This window comes from Macaca nemestrina, chromosome 17, assembly GCF_043159975.1.
Source record: "Macaca nemestrina isolate mMacNem1 chromosome 17, mMacNem.hap1, whole genome shotgun sequence".
Classification (NCBI taxonomy): Eukaryota; Metazoa; Chordata; class Mammalia; order Primates; family Cercopithecidae; genus Macaca; species Macaca nemestrina.
Window position 1 is genome coordinate 71,302,045 of NC_092141.1, and position 20,211 is coordinate 71,322,255.

Sequence of the window (20,211 nt, forward strand, 5' to 3'; positions counted from 1 at the left end):
AAATGGCCATACTGCCCAAAGTAATTTATAGATTCAATGCTATTCCCATTAAACTATCATTGACATTCTTCCAGAATTCGAAAAAACTATTTTAAACTTTGTATGGAATCAAAGAAGACTCTGTATAGCCAAGACAATCATAAGCAAAAAGCACAAAGCCGGAGGCATCATGCTACCTGACTTCAAACTATATTACAAGGCTACAGTAACCAAAACAGCATGGTACTGGTACCAAAACAGAGATATAGACCAATGGAGTAGAACAGAGACCTTAGAAATAACAGCACACATCTACAACCATCTGATCTTCAACAAACCTGACAAAAGAAAGCAATGAGGAAAGGATTCCCTATTCAATAAATGGTGCTGGGGAAACTGGCTAACCATATGCAGAAAACTGAAACTGGACCTCTTCCTTATACCATATACAAAAATTAACTTAAGATAGATTAAAGATTTAAATGTAAAACCCAAAACCATAAAAACCCTAGAAGAAAACCTAGGCAATACCATTCAGGACATAGGCATGGGCAAAGACTTCATGACAAAAACACCAAAAGCAATTGGAACAAAAGCCAAAATTGACAAGTGGGATCTAATTAAACTAAAGAGCTTCTGCACAGCAAAATAAACTACCGTCAGAGTGAACAGGCAACCTAGAGAATGGGAGAAAATTTTTGCAATCCACCCATCTGACAAAGGCCTAATATCCAGAATTTACAAGGAACTTAAACAAATTTACAAGAACAAAACAACCCCATCAAAAAGTAGACATAGCAAGTGAACAGACACTTCTCAAAAGAAGACATTTATGCAGCCAACAAACATGAAAAAAAAGCTCAACATCACTGATCATCAGAGAAATGCAAATCAAAACCGCAATGAGATACCATCTCATGCCAGTCAGAATGGCAATTATTAAAAAGTCAGGAAACAATAGATGCTGGCAAGGCTGTGGAGAAATAGGAATGCTTTTACACTGTTGGTGGGAATGTACATTAGTTCAACCATTGTGGAAGACAGTGTGGCGATTCCTCAAGGATCTAGAACCAGAAATACCATTTGACCCAGCAACCCTATTACTGAGTATATACCCAAAAGAATATAAGTTATTCTACTGTAAAGACACATGCACACATGTTTACTGCAGTATTATTTAAAATAGCAAAGACATGGAACCACGTCAAATGCCCATCAATCATAGACTGGATAAAGAAAATGGAGTACTTATACACCATGGAATACCATGCAACCATAAAAAGGAATGAGATCATGTCCTTTGCAGGGACATAAATGAAGCTGGAAGCCATCATCCTCAGCAAACTAACACAAGAACAGAAAACCAGACACCACGTGTTCTCACTTACAAATGGGAGGTGAACATTGCGAACACATGGACACAGAGAGGGGAACAACACACACCAGGGCCTATTGGGGATGGGGGTCAGGGGAGAGAACTTAGAGGATGGGACAATAGGTGCAGCAAAGCAACATGGTACACATATACCTATGTAACAAATCTGCACGTTCTGCATATGTATCCTGTTTTTGTTATTTTTTTTGGAATAAATTTTTAAAATATTTTTTAGAAAAAAAAATGGGAATGGAAAATCCAGTATCCCTTAACATAACTAGAAGTTAATTGTAAAAATAAATACAATGAAAACCAGAAAAAATGAGTTAGAAACATTGGATTGTCACCTTGCTGAAATTCTGTGAGAAGTAATTTAGTTACCTTTAAAACTTTATACCGGTTATGCTTATCATGACTGTTAAAACAAGATCTAATTCTAAGTATGTTACTGACTCTTCGTACACCTGTAAATGTCTTATTAGTATTTGGTCTTTCGTATGAAAATATTAACCATAATCCTAAGAAATTGATAGTTTTCCCCACATTTTAGAGACATTAACTTTTGCTTGTATATCTCTCTTTTAATAAGGGGGGAAGATTGACTCCAGCAAAGTGGACATGGTTTTGGGAAACATGGGCATAAACCTCACTGAAAAAGAACTTGAAGATCTAACACAAAACCTACCAGTTGATGGTGAGAATTTTAGATATTACTGAACCCTACAGAAGAACTAGTCTTATAAACCTATTTATAACAATCATTAGAAATGCTATTTGGACCTGGATTCAGTGGTGCTTACCTGTAGTCCCAGCTATACTGGAGGCTGAGGCAGGAGGATCACTTGAGGCCAGGAGTTCAAGGCTGCAGTGCACTATGCTTGTGCCTGTGAATAGCCACTGCACTTCAGCCCGGGCAACAGAGCAAGACTCTGTCTCTTAAAAAAAAAAAAAAAAAAAAGTGTTTATTTGGTATCAAGAAGGCATTCTGAAAACCTTAGAGGAAAAACTCGAGTCCAAAGGGAGAACACATGCTATCTCTTGCTCGTTGCATGTGTATTTGGAGAAAGATTTCATGATCATGATTCTCTCTCTCTCTCTCTCTCTCTGCTTTCCTTTTCTCTCTCTCTCTCTCTCTCTGTCTGTGTGTGTGTGTGTGTCTGTGTGTGTGTTTTTTTATATTCAACTTTTCTTTGTATTCCCTGTAAGGTAGGGAGAATTGATAGGTATTGCTCAAATTCCAATCCACACCTTTGGCCACATTTGCTAATAGGTGACATCAGTATTTATGTTTTTAAGGGCACTTAATCTTTTATGTTTTCTTCCCTTTTACTATGGCTAGGTATACCTGCTGTACATGACACCCATCTGAATCAGTGTTTGTCTGTCTCTCACTTTCATATGGGTCCTACAGGGAAAAGTTTATGGTGGACAATTTAAACCAGCTCCTCTCCTTTTCCATTTCCCCTGATGCTGGCATGTATACATTGTATTAACCTTTTTTCAAGTAACAGTGGTAAAATTTGAGACCCAGTTTTAGGTTGGAGAGTAATGAAATAGACTATACCCACAGTCCACATCTGCCTGAATCTTTTAAAGCACTACTGGCTTATGAGAAGATGTACCTCAAGAGATTTGGACTCTAAAAATTGTCAGTAATTTCCTGGGACTGTATTTATCTTGGGGATCTATGGGAAGTAGTAATTTATTATAGGCAGAATTTCAGAATTTCTGAAACCCCTGGCCAAAATAAAATCTCTACCTTATTATTAATACCTAATCCTGCCCTGGGTTTGTAATGTTATTTTATAACCTTAAGTAAGGAAGTTGTTGAACTATTACTAAAAATAAGTGAAAGTGTTAACAGGGCCACCAATAGGCCAGAAAATACACAGAAAGAGGAAAATTAATCTGGCAAAATTGTGGATTTGGTGGACAGTACTAGAAGAATATAATGAAAGAAAGTTAACAGAGAAAAACAAATAAGTGGGAGAGAAGAAAAGAGAAATGCCAGTGGTGGATAATAATTGGAACACCCCCAACAATTATCTGAGAAAAGTAGTGATTGTTATCATTCAGCCATTCCAAATAAAAGTTTAAAATGAAATAGGGAACTTTGTAAAGATAATGAGTTAAATGTACACATGTACTTTTATTTTAGGTGTGGTTGTGCTATTTTAGTATTATATTTTCTTTTTTGAGTTGATGCATTTGTCATTATAAAATGTCCCTTTTTACTTATTGTAATTTTTCTTGCCTTAAATACTACTTTGTCCATATTACCAGTGTTACTAGCTTTTTTTCAGTTTTCATAGTGTATCTTTTCCCTCCTTTGATTTTCAGTCTATCTGTGCCCACATTGTTAAAGGATATATCTTGTATACAGCATATATTTAGAATCCATTTTTTGAGTCTGACAATCTCTCTTTTTTCTCTTTTGGTTAGTTTTTAGTACAGTTAATGTAATTACTGATATACATCTACAGTGCATGATTGCTGAGTTTTGACATATGAGTATACCTGTGTAACCCAAACATCAAGATATAGAACATTATTGTCACTCCGGAAATTTCCTTCATGCTCCATCCCAGTTAGTTCTCACCCTACCCTAGAAGCAACCAATATGCCAATTTTTTCTACCATAAATTAATTTTACCTACCCCAAAACATATAAATGGCTCATATAGTAACTACTCTTTTGTATAAAGCCTCTACTTTATATATATATTATGCTGCAACATAATTATTCCAAAAGTTGGTGTCATAAAGCAACTACTTGTTATGCTCACAGATTCTGTAGGTCAGGAATTTAGACAGGACATAGTGAGAATGGTTTATCTCTGATTCATGATGTCTGGGACCTCAGCTAGAAAACTCAGAAGTTAGGGTTCAGAATCATCTATGAGCTCATTCGCCCAAGTCTGGCAGTTGATGATAGTTATTGGATTGGGGCTGGAGAGGGTTTCTGCTTCTCTCCAAGTGTGTTCTCCATATGGTCTCACTGCATGAGCTATTTTGGGCCCCTGTATAGCACAGTTGTTGGGTACCAAATTGAAACATTCTGACAGAGAGAGAGAGAGAGAGAGAATGCCAGATGAAAACTATCCTTTGTGTGATATAGCCTCAAAAGTCACATAGCATCATTTTCACCAAATGTTATTGTCAAAGCCATGGCAAAAGTCTAAGTCTAAAGCTTGACTCAGTCTAAGCTCTTGGTGGGAGATGTATCAGTTAATGTTTTCTTTTTCTGTTTTTCTTTTCTTTTTTTTTTTTTTTTAAGACAGTCTCGCTCTGTCACCCAGGCTGGAGTGCAGTGGTGTGATCTTGGCTCCCTGCAGCCTCCTCCTCCCAGGTTCCAGCAATTCTCATGCCTCAGCATCCCAAGTAGCTGGGACTACAGGCACATACCACCACGCCCAGCTAATCTTTTTGTATTTTTAGTAGAGACGGGTTTTCGCCATGCTGGCCAGGCTAGTCTCCAACTCCTGACCTCTAGTGATCCACAGGCCTCAGCCTCCCACAGTGCTGGGATTACAGGCATGAGCCACCACACCCAGCCACATCAGTCACATTTTAAGAAGAGGATGTCGGATGGGATATATATCTCAGCCATTTTTTGAAAATATGGTCTGCCAAAACTTCTTTTACTAAGCATAACTGTTTTTAGATTCATCCATGTTGTTGCTTGTATCAGTAATTCATTTGTTTTCATTGCTGAGCAATAATCTATTGTACAAATCTGTTATAACATGTTTATCTCTTCTTCTATTGTTGGATGCAGATTTTTACTAGTATTTTACTATAATGAATAAAGCTGCTATGAACATTCTTACACAAGTTATATGTGGACTTGTGTTTTCTTTCTCTTGGTGTAGGGAAAAGAAAGAGAGATCAGACTATTAATGTGTCTATGTAGAAAGGAAAAATGTAAGAAGTTTCATTTTGACCTGTACCCTGAACAATTGCTTTGCCCTGAGATGCTGTTAATCTGTAACTTTGCCCCAGCCACTTTGCCCCAACCTCATTGCCCCAACTTTGAGCTCACAAAAACATGTGTTGTATGGAATCAAGGTTTAAGGGATCTAGGGCTGTGCAGGATGTGCCTTGTTAACAAAATGTTTACAAGCAGTATGCTAGGTAAAAGTCATCGCCGCTCTCTAGTCTCGATAAACCAGGGGCACAGTGCACTGCGGAAAGCCGCAGGAACCTCTGCCCTGGAAAGCTGGGTATTGTCCAAGGTTTCTCCCCATAGGATAGTCAAAAATATGGCCTCATGGGATGAGAAAGACCTGACCATCCCCTAGCCTGACATCCGTGAAGGGTCTGTGCTGAGGTGGATTAGTAAAAGAGGAAAGCCTCTTGCAGTTGAGATAGAGGAAGGACTCTGTCTCCTGCCTGCCCCTAGTAACTGAATGTCTCAGTATAAAACCCAATTGTACATTTGTTCAATTCTGAGATAGGAGAAAAACCGCCCTATGGCAGGAGGCAAGACATGTTGGCAGCAATGCTGCTTTGTTATTCTTTACTCCACTGAGATGTTTGGGCAGAGAGAAACAAATCTGGCCTACGTGCACATCCAGGCATAGTACCTCCCCTTCAACTAAGGTATGACAGAGATTCTTTTGCTAACATGTTTTCTTGCTGACCTTCTCCCTATTATCACCCTGCTCTCCTACCGCATTCCTCTTGTTGAAGTAGTGAAAATAATAATCAATAAAAACTGAGGGAACTCAGAGACCGGTGCCAATGCAGGTCCTTGGTATGCTGAATGTCAGTCCCCTGGGCCCACTGTTCTTTTCCTATACTTTGTCTCTGTGTCTTATTTCTTTTCTCAGTCTTTCATCCCATCTGATGAGATATACCCACAAGTGTGGAGGGACAGGCCACCCCTTCACTTGGGTAAATACCTAGGTATGGAAATGCTGCATCATAAAGTAGATGCATTTTTAGTTTTAAAAGAAATTGCTAGAGATTTTTCCAAAGTGGATGCACCATTTTATACTACCACCAACAATGTCTAAGAGTTCTATTCGCTTCACTCTTTACCAACATTTGGTGTTATCAATATTTTTTATTTTAGTCCTTTGAGTCAGTGTGTGGTGGTATTTCAATATTGTGTTAATTTACATTTCCCTGATGACTACTGATATTGGATACTTTTTCAACTGCTTGATAGCAAGTTATATACCTTCCTTTGTAATGTTTCTGTTCAAATTGTTTTGCCCACTTAGGGTTGTTTATTAATAGAGTTCTAGGAATTCTTTATATATCCTGGATACTAGCCGTTTCTCAGATATGTTTTCTCTCAGTCTATGGTTTGCCTGTTCATTTTCTTAATGGTGTTTTTTGGTGAGCAAAAGTTGTTAATTTTGATGAAACCTTACTTAGATTTTTCTCTTTCTTTATGATTATTGCTTTCCATATCTTATCTAGGAAATCCAAGTTACAAAGATATTCCCCTATGTTTTCATCTAAAAGCTTTAAGTTTTTAACTTTTACAATTAAGTCAGTTGATCTATCTTTAATATTTGTGTATTGTGTGATGTATGAGTTGAAGTTCACTCTTTTCTATATGGATGTCTAGTTATTCCAACATCGTTTGCTGAAAAGAGTTTCCTTTCCCCATCAAAATGTTTTGGTATCTCCATTGAAAATCACATGACTTTGTAAGTTCAATTTTTTTTTTTTATCCTCCAGCATTGTTCTTTCTTCTTTCTCTTCTTTTTTCCAGCCATAACACCCTGAATATGCCCAGTCTTGTCTTTTTCCCACAATTGCTTTAGATATTCTAGGTTCTTTTTTTCTATATAATTTTAGAATCAATTTGTCAATTTCTACACACACAAAAAAAGCATACTGGAATTGCCGTCAATGTATAGATTAATTTTGCAAGAACTGACATATTGATGATATTGACTCTTCCAACTGATAAATAATGGACTATATTTATTTAGGTATTTAATTTCTCTTAGCAATGTTTTATAGTTTTCAGTGTAAAAGTCTTTTTACATCCTTGGTTAAATTTATTTCTAATATTTAATGTTTTCCAATGCTGTTGGAAGTGGAGTTCTTGAAATTTTATTTTCAAATTATTTCTTGGTAGTGAGGAAAGCAAAGATCACCTGATAGCCATCAAGTAGACCTCCAGGGGCAAAAGTCCTTATCAGAGGAATTTAGAAGTAGTTAGACTTCCCTATTATCTAAAGCCACCATCTGGTAACAGGATTTTTTTTCCAAAAATGTATAAGAAACTAGAATTTCTATACATCTCCGAAATGCATGCGTGTCAAAACTCATTGTGCAACCCTTGCTGGCATCAAGGCACCAAAATGTCTACAAATGTAATTATTTATCATGAAGTATGTGGCTAAGATGATCCAAATTACCCTTAAGCTCCCGCTTTAAGGTCCATAAATACCCCTAAGGAAAATCCACCGTTACACACTCACTCCTCTCTTGCCAAAGTGCCCCACCGCACTCTTCTGCAGCGCTTGCCTTTTCAAACCTATACTGTGGTCCATAAATTAATCTTACTACCCACAAACCAATCACTTTTCGTTGCCAGGGCTCTGACACCTCCCCCGGCAGGTAGTATATAAAAAAATAGCTGATTTTGGTATATTAACTTTATATTCTGTGACTTTGCTAAATTATGAATTCTAATAGTTGTTTTGTAAACTCCTTAGGATTTTTTACATAAATTGTCATGTCATCTGTAAATAGAGAAAGTTTTACTTCTCCCTTCTAAATCTTTTCACTTTTTTTTTTTTATACTTTAAGTTCTGGGGTACATATGCAGAATGTGCAATTTTGTTACATAGGTATACATGTGACATGGTGATTTGCTGCACCCATCAACCCATCACCTACATTAGGTATTTCTCCTAATGCTGTCCCTCTTCCAGCCCCCCATCCCCAGACAGTCCCTGATAATGTGATGTTCCCCTCCCTGTGTCCATGTGTTCTCATTGTTCAACTCCCACTTATGAGTGAGAGCATGCAGCGTTTGGTTTTCTGTTCTTGTGTTAGTTTGCTGAGAATGATGGTTTCCACCTTCATCCATGTCCCTGCAAAGGACATGAACTCATCCTTTTTTATGGCTGCATAGTATTCCATGGTGTATATGTGCCACATTAAGTCTTTTCACTTTTAAGCCCAGGAACAAGGCTAATGGCTTCCCTCTGTCCCAGTACCCCAACCAACCCCATCTGGATTTTCATCATCTCTTGGTTCCCCTTTATCCAGGTCATACCTTTGTAAATAAGTTCATTCTTTGATGCTCCATTTAAAGATATATTTTACCTGCCAGAGCCTGAATGATATGGCTCTCTTTCTTTTCCTATTCTTACATATCTTTGATTCCTTTTTCTCTTAATCAGCCCATCAGAACAAAATACATTTGATTAGTTTTTCAAATAACTAGCTTTTGTATTCATTTGTATTTTCACTGTCTTTCACTGCTTTTTTTATTAATTTTTATTTTTACCTGTATTAATAATACAGGAATTAATTCCAATCTCATAGGTTTTTGTTTCTTCCTCTATGGTTACCATCCCCCACCTCGGGTGGCATGCTTAGTTCCTTTTTGTCTTTCCGCTTTAACAATAAAGTTTAAACCATAAATTTACTTCTGAATGCAGCTTCACTGAGTCTTCTTTAAATACAATTTCCTATTACACAATTTCACAACAGACTATTTTTGAACTTATACAGTGGAAAGAAGCTTCTGTTCTAACATATTTGTACTTTCACCGCTTGAAACATTCACCACCAGAATGAACGTTTCTGCCCACCTGTTTTACTCCTTCTTGGCTTTTTAGGAGTCACAGGAACCGGGAATACCTCACGCTGGCCTTTATTGACCTTCATTAGGGTCTTTAGAGTTTTAGTGCCAAGTGTTTCCCAAGTCTACTGCTTCTCAGTTCTATTCCCATGCTCTGACACTTTCCTGGTGCTTTCCTAGTCCATGGGGGAGAGAGTCCCATGCCCATTCTTTCTTCCAGGACACTATCAGAGCCTAAGGCTTGATATAGGCCTAGCAGCCTGTAGAGATCAGTAGCATTTGATTCCCAAAAGGCAAACAGCTTGGAAGTGGTAGTAAAAGAGACAATGATTCCTATTCAGGTCTCCATATTTGCAGATCCCTTCCAGAACTTTGGTTACGGTTGGTTACGGTAAATACAAAAGAATAACATTACATGCAGTACATCTACACCATGAAATTCTATGCAGGCATTTAAAACAAAATGATCACATCCTTTGCAGGGACATGGATAGAGCAGGAGGCCACTATCTTTGGCAAAGTAACACAGGAACAGAAAACTAAATACTGCACCTTCTCATTTATAAGTAGGAGCTAAATGATGAGAGCACATGGGCATATAGAGGGGAACAACAGACACTGGGATCTACCTGAGGGTAGAAGTTGGAAGGAGGGAGAGGAGCAGAAAAAATAACTATTGGGTACGAGGCTTAATACCTGGGTGACGAAATAATCTGTACAACAAACCCCCATGACATATGTTTACCTACATAACAAACCTGCACCTGTATCGCTGAACTTTAAAAAAAAGTTAAAAAAATTACACATAAATGAAGTTTTCCTTGTCACACAGAACATTTTTATTCCTGCTAATAGATTCCTTATGATTTGAGATACATTTAGAATATTTTAATGAAATAAAACTCCTTGAGGGCCTAGTTCTCAGTGGAAATCCCCCAATTAAATAACCTATAGCAGAGAGCCCTTCTATTAATTTTTTAAAATTTTTCATTAAAAACCAGCTGGGCAATCAAAAGACAAAAGGATTTAGTTGACTCCCCACCATAGCAAACCATACACAAAGCCGAAAAAGCACTAATCCCCTTCAAAGATCTTATCTTTTTCCATGATGGGCTTGATTACCTATAATAGTTCAGCTGAACAAAAACACGTTTTCATGCTGTCCTGACCTGTAGCTGGTGTTGACACAGAAATTATTTGTGTCCAGGAATACTTGAATAGATGTAGATTAAGGATCAAAAAATTCTTCTCACCATAGATTTAGCAAGACTGTTAACAATTGATATACTTTTCTGGCCACTCTACTGGTATTTTGTGGTAAAAGTTTATTGAATTCATGAAATAACTACATTTTTAATCTTCTGTGATTCCTGGGTTACAGCTAGATTTTTCTCATTGACATGGAGTATTACTTTGCTGCTAGAAGAAAAAATACTTTTTTTCAGAAACTAGGAATCACTTTTCTCCCCCAAAACATAATACTTCAATGCTGCTGAAATATTAATTGTATTTAGGAAATAATTGTGTTTATTATCATGTGAGTTTTCTTATGAAGGGTGTATCAAAAGTTACATGTTCTAAAGCAAATAAGTACTAAATTTTCCTCTGTGTAACATCATTTTCATAGTCTCATTGTCATGTTTCTGAACAATTTATTCCTTGTCTTACAGTTAATGGTAAGGTTGATCTGAAAAAGGTGATGAATGAAATGAAATATTTTACAGGTAAGACATTACTAAAACATTTTTACTTGAACTCTAACTCTGTTGAATTTTGCATGGTGCTTTCCCAATATTAAATGTATTCGTGCTAATATTATACATATTTATATAGAACCGTTCTCCCTTTGGTTATTTAGGACTTGGACGTAAAAATGAATGGTATATTTGAGGAATAAATTTTATTTTCTGTGATTTCTAACAATAATATGCTGATCTGAACCGGTATTTTAATCAGAGGTCACAAGTTGGCCACCCATGGTTGAATCCAGACTGCTATCAACTTTCATAAGGTCTGGAAACACTGAATCTGCATTTACTCACAAAATAGCTGATGTTTTTTCTCTTTGGATAAAGCATGTGCTCTTTGTTTCACCTAAGCCAATTTCACTCCTTTCCTTTACCTCCAGACTCTTGTGAGCTTTTGAGTTAATAACTTCTGGTTTAAGTAGTCAAAATCTAGATAGACACAGAAAATAAGAAGATAAATATTTTTAAAGGATTAAGTGGATTGGGTTGCTTTAAATAATAATCACATAATTCAGCATTAAAAACAAAAAAGACTAGATATCCCTAAATTATAGGCTGATTGTACAATCGGATTTTCTTCAGTGCTAGCATGTCTTTACATTAGGCTTAGGAGACCACTGTCTCTTTTCATGAAGAATCAAGGAAGTTCTATCTTACTCATCCTTAAACACTATTAGAATATGTGAGAATGTAGAATACTATGCAACCATAAAAATGAATGAGATCATGTCCTTTGCAGGGACATGGATGAAGCTGGGAGCCATCATCCTCAGCAAACTAACACAGGACCAGAAAACCAAACACCCCATGTTCTCACTCATAAGTGGGAGCTGAACAATGAGAACACAGGAACACAGGGAGGGGAACATCACACACCGGGGCCAGTCAGGAGGTGGGGGGCAAGCAGAGGGATAGCATTAGGGCAAATAGCTAATGTGTGCAGGGCTTAATGGCTAGATGGTGGGTTGATAGGTACAGCAAACCACCATGGCACACATATACCTATGTAACCAACTTACATGTTCTGCACTTCTATCCCAAAACTTAAAGCAAAATTAAAAAACAAAAGGAATATGTGAGAATACATAAGTAAAGATGTCATTATATGGTCCAGCTTTTTCATGATTTTTGGTAATTATAATATCCTAAAATTGCCATGTGTGAACAACTTTTTTTTCTTTCAAAGGAGACAAAGTTGATACAAATAAACTTAAAAGTGTTTTAGGAAACTTGGGGATTGAGCTCATGCCTGATGAACACTTGAACTTGCTGAAAACATTGCCAGTTAATGGTAAGTCTTATGGATGCCATTGTGATTTTTAGGTAGTCTGGTTTTGTGGATATATAAAAACATTCCAAAATAAACTAAAAATGCTTTTAAAATGTTAAAAGCTAATGCTAATACAAATAAAACTTTCATCACTTAGATTTTAATTGAAAATCATCAAACCTTTCAGCTGTAAGTTGCTGTCAAAGTTCAAATTCATTATTCACATCTTCAGGTTATTGATTAGCTAGACTTGTAGAAACAGATTAAAAGAAAAATAAAAGAGACAAGAAAATAGAGAGAGAGGAGGGGAAAGAAACAGGAGTAGACAGACAATAGAAAGGAACTAAATAAAGTAGCTGCATGTGTTTCTGAAAAATAGAATGTGTCGTTTACCAAGAAGTGGATAATTTTGTACATTGAGAAAAGGCTACATTTCTTAACTTGTTATTAGGTGAAATAAAACCAAAAATTTCAGAAAAATAAAAAATGTTTTTAATTTCATAACCCAAAGATAATCAAAGTTAATATTTTAGAGCATTTTCCTTCAGCACTTTTTAGATAATGAATAGATGATAGATAGATAGATAGATAGATAGATAGATAGATAGATAGATAAAATTTATGTATATATTAATAATTCTCATCTCTTCAGACTATTAATGTGATTCATCATAGAAAACGTTGGTAATACAGATAAGAAAATATCAAAATATTTCTATTCCTACCTCAAAATAATAACTACTATCAAAAATTTGAGATGTGTGGCCTGTAATCCCAGCACTTTGGGAGGCCGAGGCGGGCAGATCACAAGGTCAGGAGATCAAGACCATCCTGGCTTACACGGTGAAACCCTGTCTCTACTAAAAATACAAAAAATTAGCTGGGTGTGGTGGCATGCGCCTGTAGTCCCAGCTACTCAGAAGGCTGAGGCAGAAGAATTGCTTGAACCCAGGAGGAGGAGGTTGCAGTGAGCCAAGATCGTGTCACTGCACTCCAGCCTGGGCGACAGAGTGAGATTCATCTCAAAAGTAAATAAATAAATATAAAAAAATTGAGATGTATATTTCCAGTTTCCTATCTATGAATATATGTCCTTATTTTATTTGGCAGCCTTGTGGAGAAAACTTTGCAAACATCCTAAAATTTGTCAAGATTAGATTTATTTAAGTAAAGTTGCAAAATGGAAGATATTTTATTTTGTCAAATTTTTTTCCGGAAAAGTTATCGTAATTTGAATTCCCACAAACAGCAGTAGAGAATGTTATTTTCCCTACATTCCCAATACAGAAAAGTGAGCAGGCACATATAATTGTTATCATTTGCATTTTAATCATGTACTACCAAGAGTGAACATTTTGTTACTGTGTATTACCTATTTGCATTTGAAATGTTCCTTAGGCAAAGATTTTAAGTTCTTTCTGAAATTAAGAGATCTGTACTGTCTTCTAACTCTATTTCCAAAATGTTCCGTTTTTTATAGCTGATGGAAAAGTGTATCAGAAAAGGTTGATGAAAGGCATAAAGTCTCTTGAGCGTGAGTAAGCAGTGCAATAAAAAGGCTTAGTCTTAAACTCTTATTTGTACTTTTGAAACATGAATCTTCCTTTCCTATATAACTGAGTCATTATTTATGGCTCCTTCAGTAGATCTGCAAGTTAACAAGTGTTTATTTTACTATGATCTGGCAGGAAGTGTCAAACTTTCATGGATTTTTTCCTCAGCCCTAAAGGAAAAAAAGAAAAATTTAATACGCAGCAAAAGATGAAGAGTTAAGGCTGTCAGATAAGGATTTCAGTCAAAGCAGGACATATAGTTTGCAAATACAGGCAACAAAAATAACTCCTGTTCTGTGGAATATTGTGGTCATGATTAGCTCTAACTTTTCAGCCTTATTTAAGAATATTTTTGCTTTGTGGGCTTGTTCCCGCAATAAGATTTGGGGAATTCAGTTCTAATTTTTATCCTTCTATTAGCTATAACAGACAAGTTTTTGGTGTTTGTCTTAAAATCTCAACAATAATACTAGGAAATAAATAATATTTTTTCAATGTGATAAAACTCTTGCTCAATAAAGAAGAAAAATAATACAGCAGCATGAATGCATAGTCCAATTTTAGAATCATTCTGCTTTACCATATTCCTTTCCTATTCCTTACTTAGAAGGCAGTGTTGATGTCAATAAGCTGGACACTCTTTTAGAAAACATGGGGATAAAGATCACGGAAGAGGAATTCATGGATCTAACAGAAAGACTACCAGATGACTGTGAGCACTGTAATCACCCCTATACTTTTTAAGGGGTACTTATTCTTTTAAACTTGAAAATGAGAATTTCTCAAACCAGATCATCAAAATATCAAGACTTTTCAAAAGTTTAGTGAAGAACTCAGTCTCAAAGTCAGGGAAAAAATCATTTCTCTTAATCTCTTCATAATTTCAATTAATCTAAATTAATCTAAGAGAAATAATTATCTAAATTAATTCAATTAATCTAAGATAATCTAATGATTCTCTTAATCACTTCAATTAATCTAAAATCCAGTTTTTCCCCTATGGATACTAAGCATTGCATAAAATGAAGCCAAGATTTTGTTAAGCCAGAAAATGATCAGGAGGTAGCATTCAAAATGGAAGGGAAGGATTTATTAATAGAAGGAAAGGAGATCACCTCATATTTTCTTCTCTCATAAAGAGAATCCGGTTCCCACATTCACCATTCTATTAAAAAATACTCTTACTTAGCTGACTGCAACATCCTAGCAGACAAATCCAGTGTGCACCACTCACCTTTTTCTAACTTGAGTTCTCTGATGCCTTTAATAATATTAAACTTTTTTCTTTTATTACAACTCTCTACATTCTCAGCTGCTATGAATTCATGCTCTCCATAATTTTCTTCTCTGCCTTTCCTGAGGCTCATTGTTTATGGCCTTCTATTCCTCCCCTCAAATTAGTGGGTTAAGTGAGCATTTTTTAATGAAATAGTATAGAAGAGAAAAGAAAATATCAGAGCATATGTCACACAGTTAGGCTAGATATTATTTCATGAAACTTTATGATGTGTGTGTGTGTGTCTGTGTGTCTGTGTGTGTGTGATATGGTGGGTGTTCAGAGTTCTTAGTGAAGCTTACAATAAAAATTTTTGAAAAATACTGGTTTAAATGATAGTGATATAACAGTTCTATTCTCAGTCTGTTGTTCTTTCCACAACCACATTTCTAGATGATTTCACTTACCTGTGTATGTTTAAGATTTCAAATCTTTGATCTCAAACCTAGACTTATCCCATGTGATTCAGTCTAGGATAGTAAAATCCTTTTATCTCTATTGACTGAGACAAGCATTTGGTCAGATCATCTTAAAATCTTGTTAAAATAAAGGATCATAAAATGATATATACATACCTTAAACATTTTACTTGAAAGAAAAAAATAGGCCCAAGGCCATTTTTATTTAATGTAGGCATTCTCTTTCGGGATTTTCTTACATAAACATATTTATTTATTGTCTACACTCCTAATTTCAGTTTCTTTTAAGAATAAAGTATTTTTCTTTTAAGTTGACCAGAAGGCAGGGCGCCATGCCTTACGCCTGTAACTCCAGCATTGGGAGGGAGGCCAAGGCGAGTTGATCACTTGAGCCTAGTAGTTCTAGACCAGCCTGGGAAATGTGACAAAACCCCATCTCTACAAAAAAATACAAAAGTTAGCCAAGGGTGGTGGCGTGCACCTGTAGTCCCAGCTACTCAGGAGGCTCAGGAGGGAGAATCGCTTGAGCATGGTAAATCCAGGCTGCAGTGAGCCATGATTGTGCACTGCACCACTCCAGCTCAGGTGACAGAACAAGACCCTGTCGAAAAAAATTTAAATTAAAATTAAAAAAAAAAAGTTGACCAGAAATTTCAGTCTGAATCTATCTAGGTTTTAGTTATTTCTCCAATCTTTTTACAGTTATCTTATTCACACCAAATTCAGCAGAACTTTTTTAGCAATTTGCCTTCACTGGAATATTCTGAATTATTCAAATGTGTTTTCTATGAGAAAAACTCCCTTTTCCATTAATAGTTCATCAGTTTATATAATGATTGAATTATCATCAATTTAATAAAAAGTAGAACTATTTATAAATAAGTCAACAGCTTAACCCATAACATAGATGCACTGGATTACTAAAATGGAAGCCTACTAGCTGTGAAAATTTGGCATGCCATCAGCATCAGTCTGAATGTGAGAATTCATAGTAGAAAGGGAAAATCAAGTTTAGACCATCAGGTTGGTTAAATTGAGGTAAATTAAGAAATCTTCTCCTATAATAACAAATCCCTATTCAGACATAGCTTTTTCACTGATAATCCAAACTCAGCAAATAAAGGATAAAACAAAAATCATGAATTACCTCTCTAATTCATAATTTTTAAAAATTCTGTCACCATTTTTTATCCACAGTTACCATGCAATAATCTACAAATTATCTTTGGCATCTCATGCTCTCTCATGTTTTTCCTCTTAAAAATCTCTTGGCTATCTTGACTACTCTAACCTTAATTCAGATCTTCATGATCTCTGGCTTAAACTACTAGAAAAGCCTCCTGACTGGTCTAATAATCATATCATTGCCTTCAATTTCTCTATGTAAACTAGCCAGGATGATTTTGCTAAGGTGAAAATCTGACATTATTATTCTTCACATTAAAACTCTTCAATGATCCTTCATAGCTTATATACATTGAGTCTTACAATATGCCAGGCACAGTGCTAAGCATTTTATCAATTGGCTCATTTAATCAATTTATTTATTCATGATCTCTGTTGAACACCCATGTCTCAGCCTATTTTAGTCTTAGGGATACAACCATGAACAAAACAAATTTATGTAAACTTCACAGAGCTAGGATTATCTTTTTTCAGTGCTCTATTCCAAGATCCAGACAGAACCAACTCAGAAACCAACTGTTAACTGTTACTCTGACTCCATTCAACCTCTTTTGACTCATCTTTTCACTCCTTACGTGGCATTTTTCCCTTGAGCAAGATTTAAAGGCATTAGTTCACCACACACTGTGCTGTTCATTGCTCCTTTTCCTGGGATTCTTTCATTGTCGTCCAATAATAGAAAATAACATAATGTCGTAAACAATGGCCTTCAATATATACCAGCATGTGTTATCATCCATTCCAAGAGAAACAAGGAATTAAAAACAGAATGCATTCAAAAAGCTAGAGAAAACATTTTACCTAAGGTAGACTTTATGGTCCAAGAAATCTTAGTTCTTATTGCTGATAATAGAGCTCTTTATTAAAGCCCAAGAATTATAAATATTAAAATGACAACATGTAATCCTTCATCTAGGTTTTACTTCATAATTTAAATAGTTAATGCTTTATGCTTTTCTTCCAAGATTGGCTTTATCAGTGTCCAAATGTTGCCTTGTCTTACAGCTGAAAAGAAAGTCAAACTAAATAAGTTGATTAAAGAATTGAGTGCTGTTTTAGGTAAGTGAGAAATTAACTTTTTACATGATCTTTCCTACCATCCCTTCATTCTCTTATTAATTTTGCCATTTTAACCTTTCATTAATTGTTTTTATTTATCTGCTTTGGATCACCTACACTTTTACAACCAATAGAGGTACTAGGTCTTGGCACAAGATATAGGATACTTCAGAATTGAGGTAATAGCTGAGACATTTCTGTGAATAAAATTATTTGGATGGATCATCAATATCATAATTTTCAGGGAAATTATATTAACTTCATATTATGTGTAGTAATTTTCTCCTATATTATGATGACATGATTTTTATTATAAATAAGAGAAATAAGTTATATTTCTGAGTCTGGTAATTTACTCTGCATAATACAGCAAGTGTGCTCATGTCTTTGTTGCTCATCTAGCAATAGAAGATGCTGCTACCATCCAGGCACAGTGACTCATGCCTGTAATCCCAGTACTTTGGGAGGCCAAGGTGGGAGGATGGCTTGAGCTCAGGAGTTTGAGACCAACCTGGGCAACATGGCAAAATTCCATCTCTATAAAATATAAAAATTATCTGGGCATAGTGGCATGTGCCTGTGGTCCCAGTTACCAGGGGTGCTGAGATGGGAGGATCACTGGAGCCTGGAAGGTGGAAGTTGCAGTGAGCTGAGATAGCGCCACTGCACTCCAGCCTGGGTGACAGAGCAAGACCCTATCAGAGAGAGAGAGAGAGAGAAAAGAAAGAAGAGGAAGCAGCTGCATCAATAGTATTTGATATTGCTATGTAGCCATGATAGCAGACTTTTCTTAATAGTATGAGAATGTTTTTAGTCCTAAGTCTACCTTTTGGTCCTCCCTCAATGAGAGCCACAGGGGAAACCATCAGGAATTGTCCAGACCTCCACTATTGCTGATTCTGCTTGAGATGAGCTGACATCTCAATGTCAAATCAGGATGATTTCATCCTGTTTTTGTCTTTGAATCATTTGTTAAATTATCTGTTGATACAGTGGCTGCATAGAAGCACTTGAGACTCTGAAAAGCAGAACTCAAACAGTGTGAGGCAAACAAAACTGAAAATATTATAAGAAGGGACTGGAAGGTATTCTGGAATCATGGCCAAACATTTGTCAGGCATGAATGAAAACTAGTCTAACCAATCCTTTAAGTCTACCTTTAAAACTCGAGTTTTCTTTTAGCTTAGATATAAATGTCTAAGTGTGAATCCTGGGCAACATGGCAAAACACCGTCTCTACAAAATATACAAAAATTAACTGGGCATGGTGGCACATGCCTATGGTCCCAGCTACTAGGGCGGGGGTGGGGGGCACTGAGGTGGGAGGATCTCTTGAGCCAGGAAGGCGGAGGTTGCATAAGCTGGGATAGCACCACCGCACTCCAGCCTGGGTGACAGAGCAAGACCCTATCTCAAAAAAAAAAAAAAAAAAAAAAAGAGAAAAAGAAGAAAGGAAGAAGAAGAGGAAGAGGAAGTGTGATTGCAAGTACAATGTAAAGAATTAGCAATGTGGCAATTCTCCCTGTTTATCAAAAGAAAATTCACAAAAGAGTCACAAAAGTATATGTATGCTTATATATGGTAACTGAGTTCACCAGCCAAGCAAATGTTACAAAGAGCTGTATATCAGTAACTTGAAAATCATCAATCCTGGAATACAAAATTTTAAAACTGATTTTCTCTCACAAATAAAAAGATAGTGAGTGCTTTCTCAAATTTTATTTAAGTTTGACTAGTTACCTTTGCAAAAATTTATGGCTAGTCCCACAAACCTCCAACCATTAGTCCTTAAGACTAGTTTGGATTGGGCCTGTGGTTTTCATCCTTTGTGAAATATTCACTTATACACTCAACAGAATAAGACAACAAGAACAAAACAAAAATAATTGAGGCATGACTCAATTATTATATTAGGGAAATTATATTAACTTCATATTATGTGTAGTAATTTTCTCCTACATTTTGATGACATGACTTTTATTATAAATAAGAGAAATAAGTTATATTTCTGAGTCTGGTATTTACTCTGCATAATACAGCAAGCATGCTGATGTCTTTGTTGCTCATCTAGCAATAGAAGATGCTGCTACCATCCAGGCACGGTGACTCACGCCTGTAATCCTAGTACTTTGGGAGGCCAAGGTGGGAGGATGGAAATTATATTAGGAAAATTCCCTAATATAATTGAGGCATGACTTTATTCAAATAGAGAAGCAAAAGTTAAAGCAAAGCAAGTAGTGGAAGAATAGGCAGGTTAACAGCAAAAATATTTACCACATATACTACAAATCAAAAAGTCTAATTATATTACACAAAGAACTAGCACTAAGGACAAAGACAAATCCTGGGATAACAAAATTAATTTGCCCACAAGAACTCAATACAACACAGTAAGAGCTCAAATTGTTGACTTACACGACAGCAAATGTGAAGGACAAATAGAAATTATACATAAGAGTCCTGGTGAGTACCCCAGTTGGTCCAACAAGCCCCATGGAATGCTGCCAGATGGAGATCTTCAAAATAAATAGACCCTTCAGGATTTTTAAAGGCCGACACAACTAACA

General features: G+C 36.0%; 1 protein-coding gene across 9 annotated transcripts in view; it reads left to right on the forward strand.

Annotated features, from left to right (window-relative positions):
- LOC105483060 (EF-hand calcium binding domain 3) overlaps positions 1–20,211 on the forward strand; it is a 575,939-nt gene that overhangs the window by 376,192 nt on the left and 179,536 nt on the right. For all 9 annotated transcript variants that reach the window (XR_011615926.1, XM_071083376.1, XM_071083377.1 and 6 more), the window contains 6 exons: positions 1,944–2,048; positions 10,805–10,858; positions 12,069–12,173; positions 13,633–13,686; positions 14,313–14,417; positions 17,591–17,644. Coding sequence is in view for 8 of the 9 variants with exons in the window: in XM_071083376.1 (XP_070939477.1) it covers positions 1,944–2,048; positions 10,805–10,858; positions 12,069–12,173; positions 13,633–13,686; positions 14,313–14,417; positions 17,591–17,644 (477 nt within the window). In the remaining variant the exon portion in view is untranslated. The remainder of the gene's footprint in view (positions 1–1,943; positions 2,049–10,804; positions 10,859–12,068; positions 12,174–13,632; positions 13,687–14,312; positions 14,418–17,590; positions 17,645–20,211) is intronic.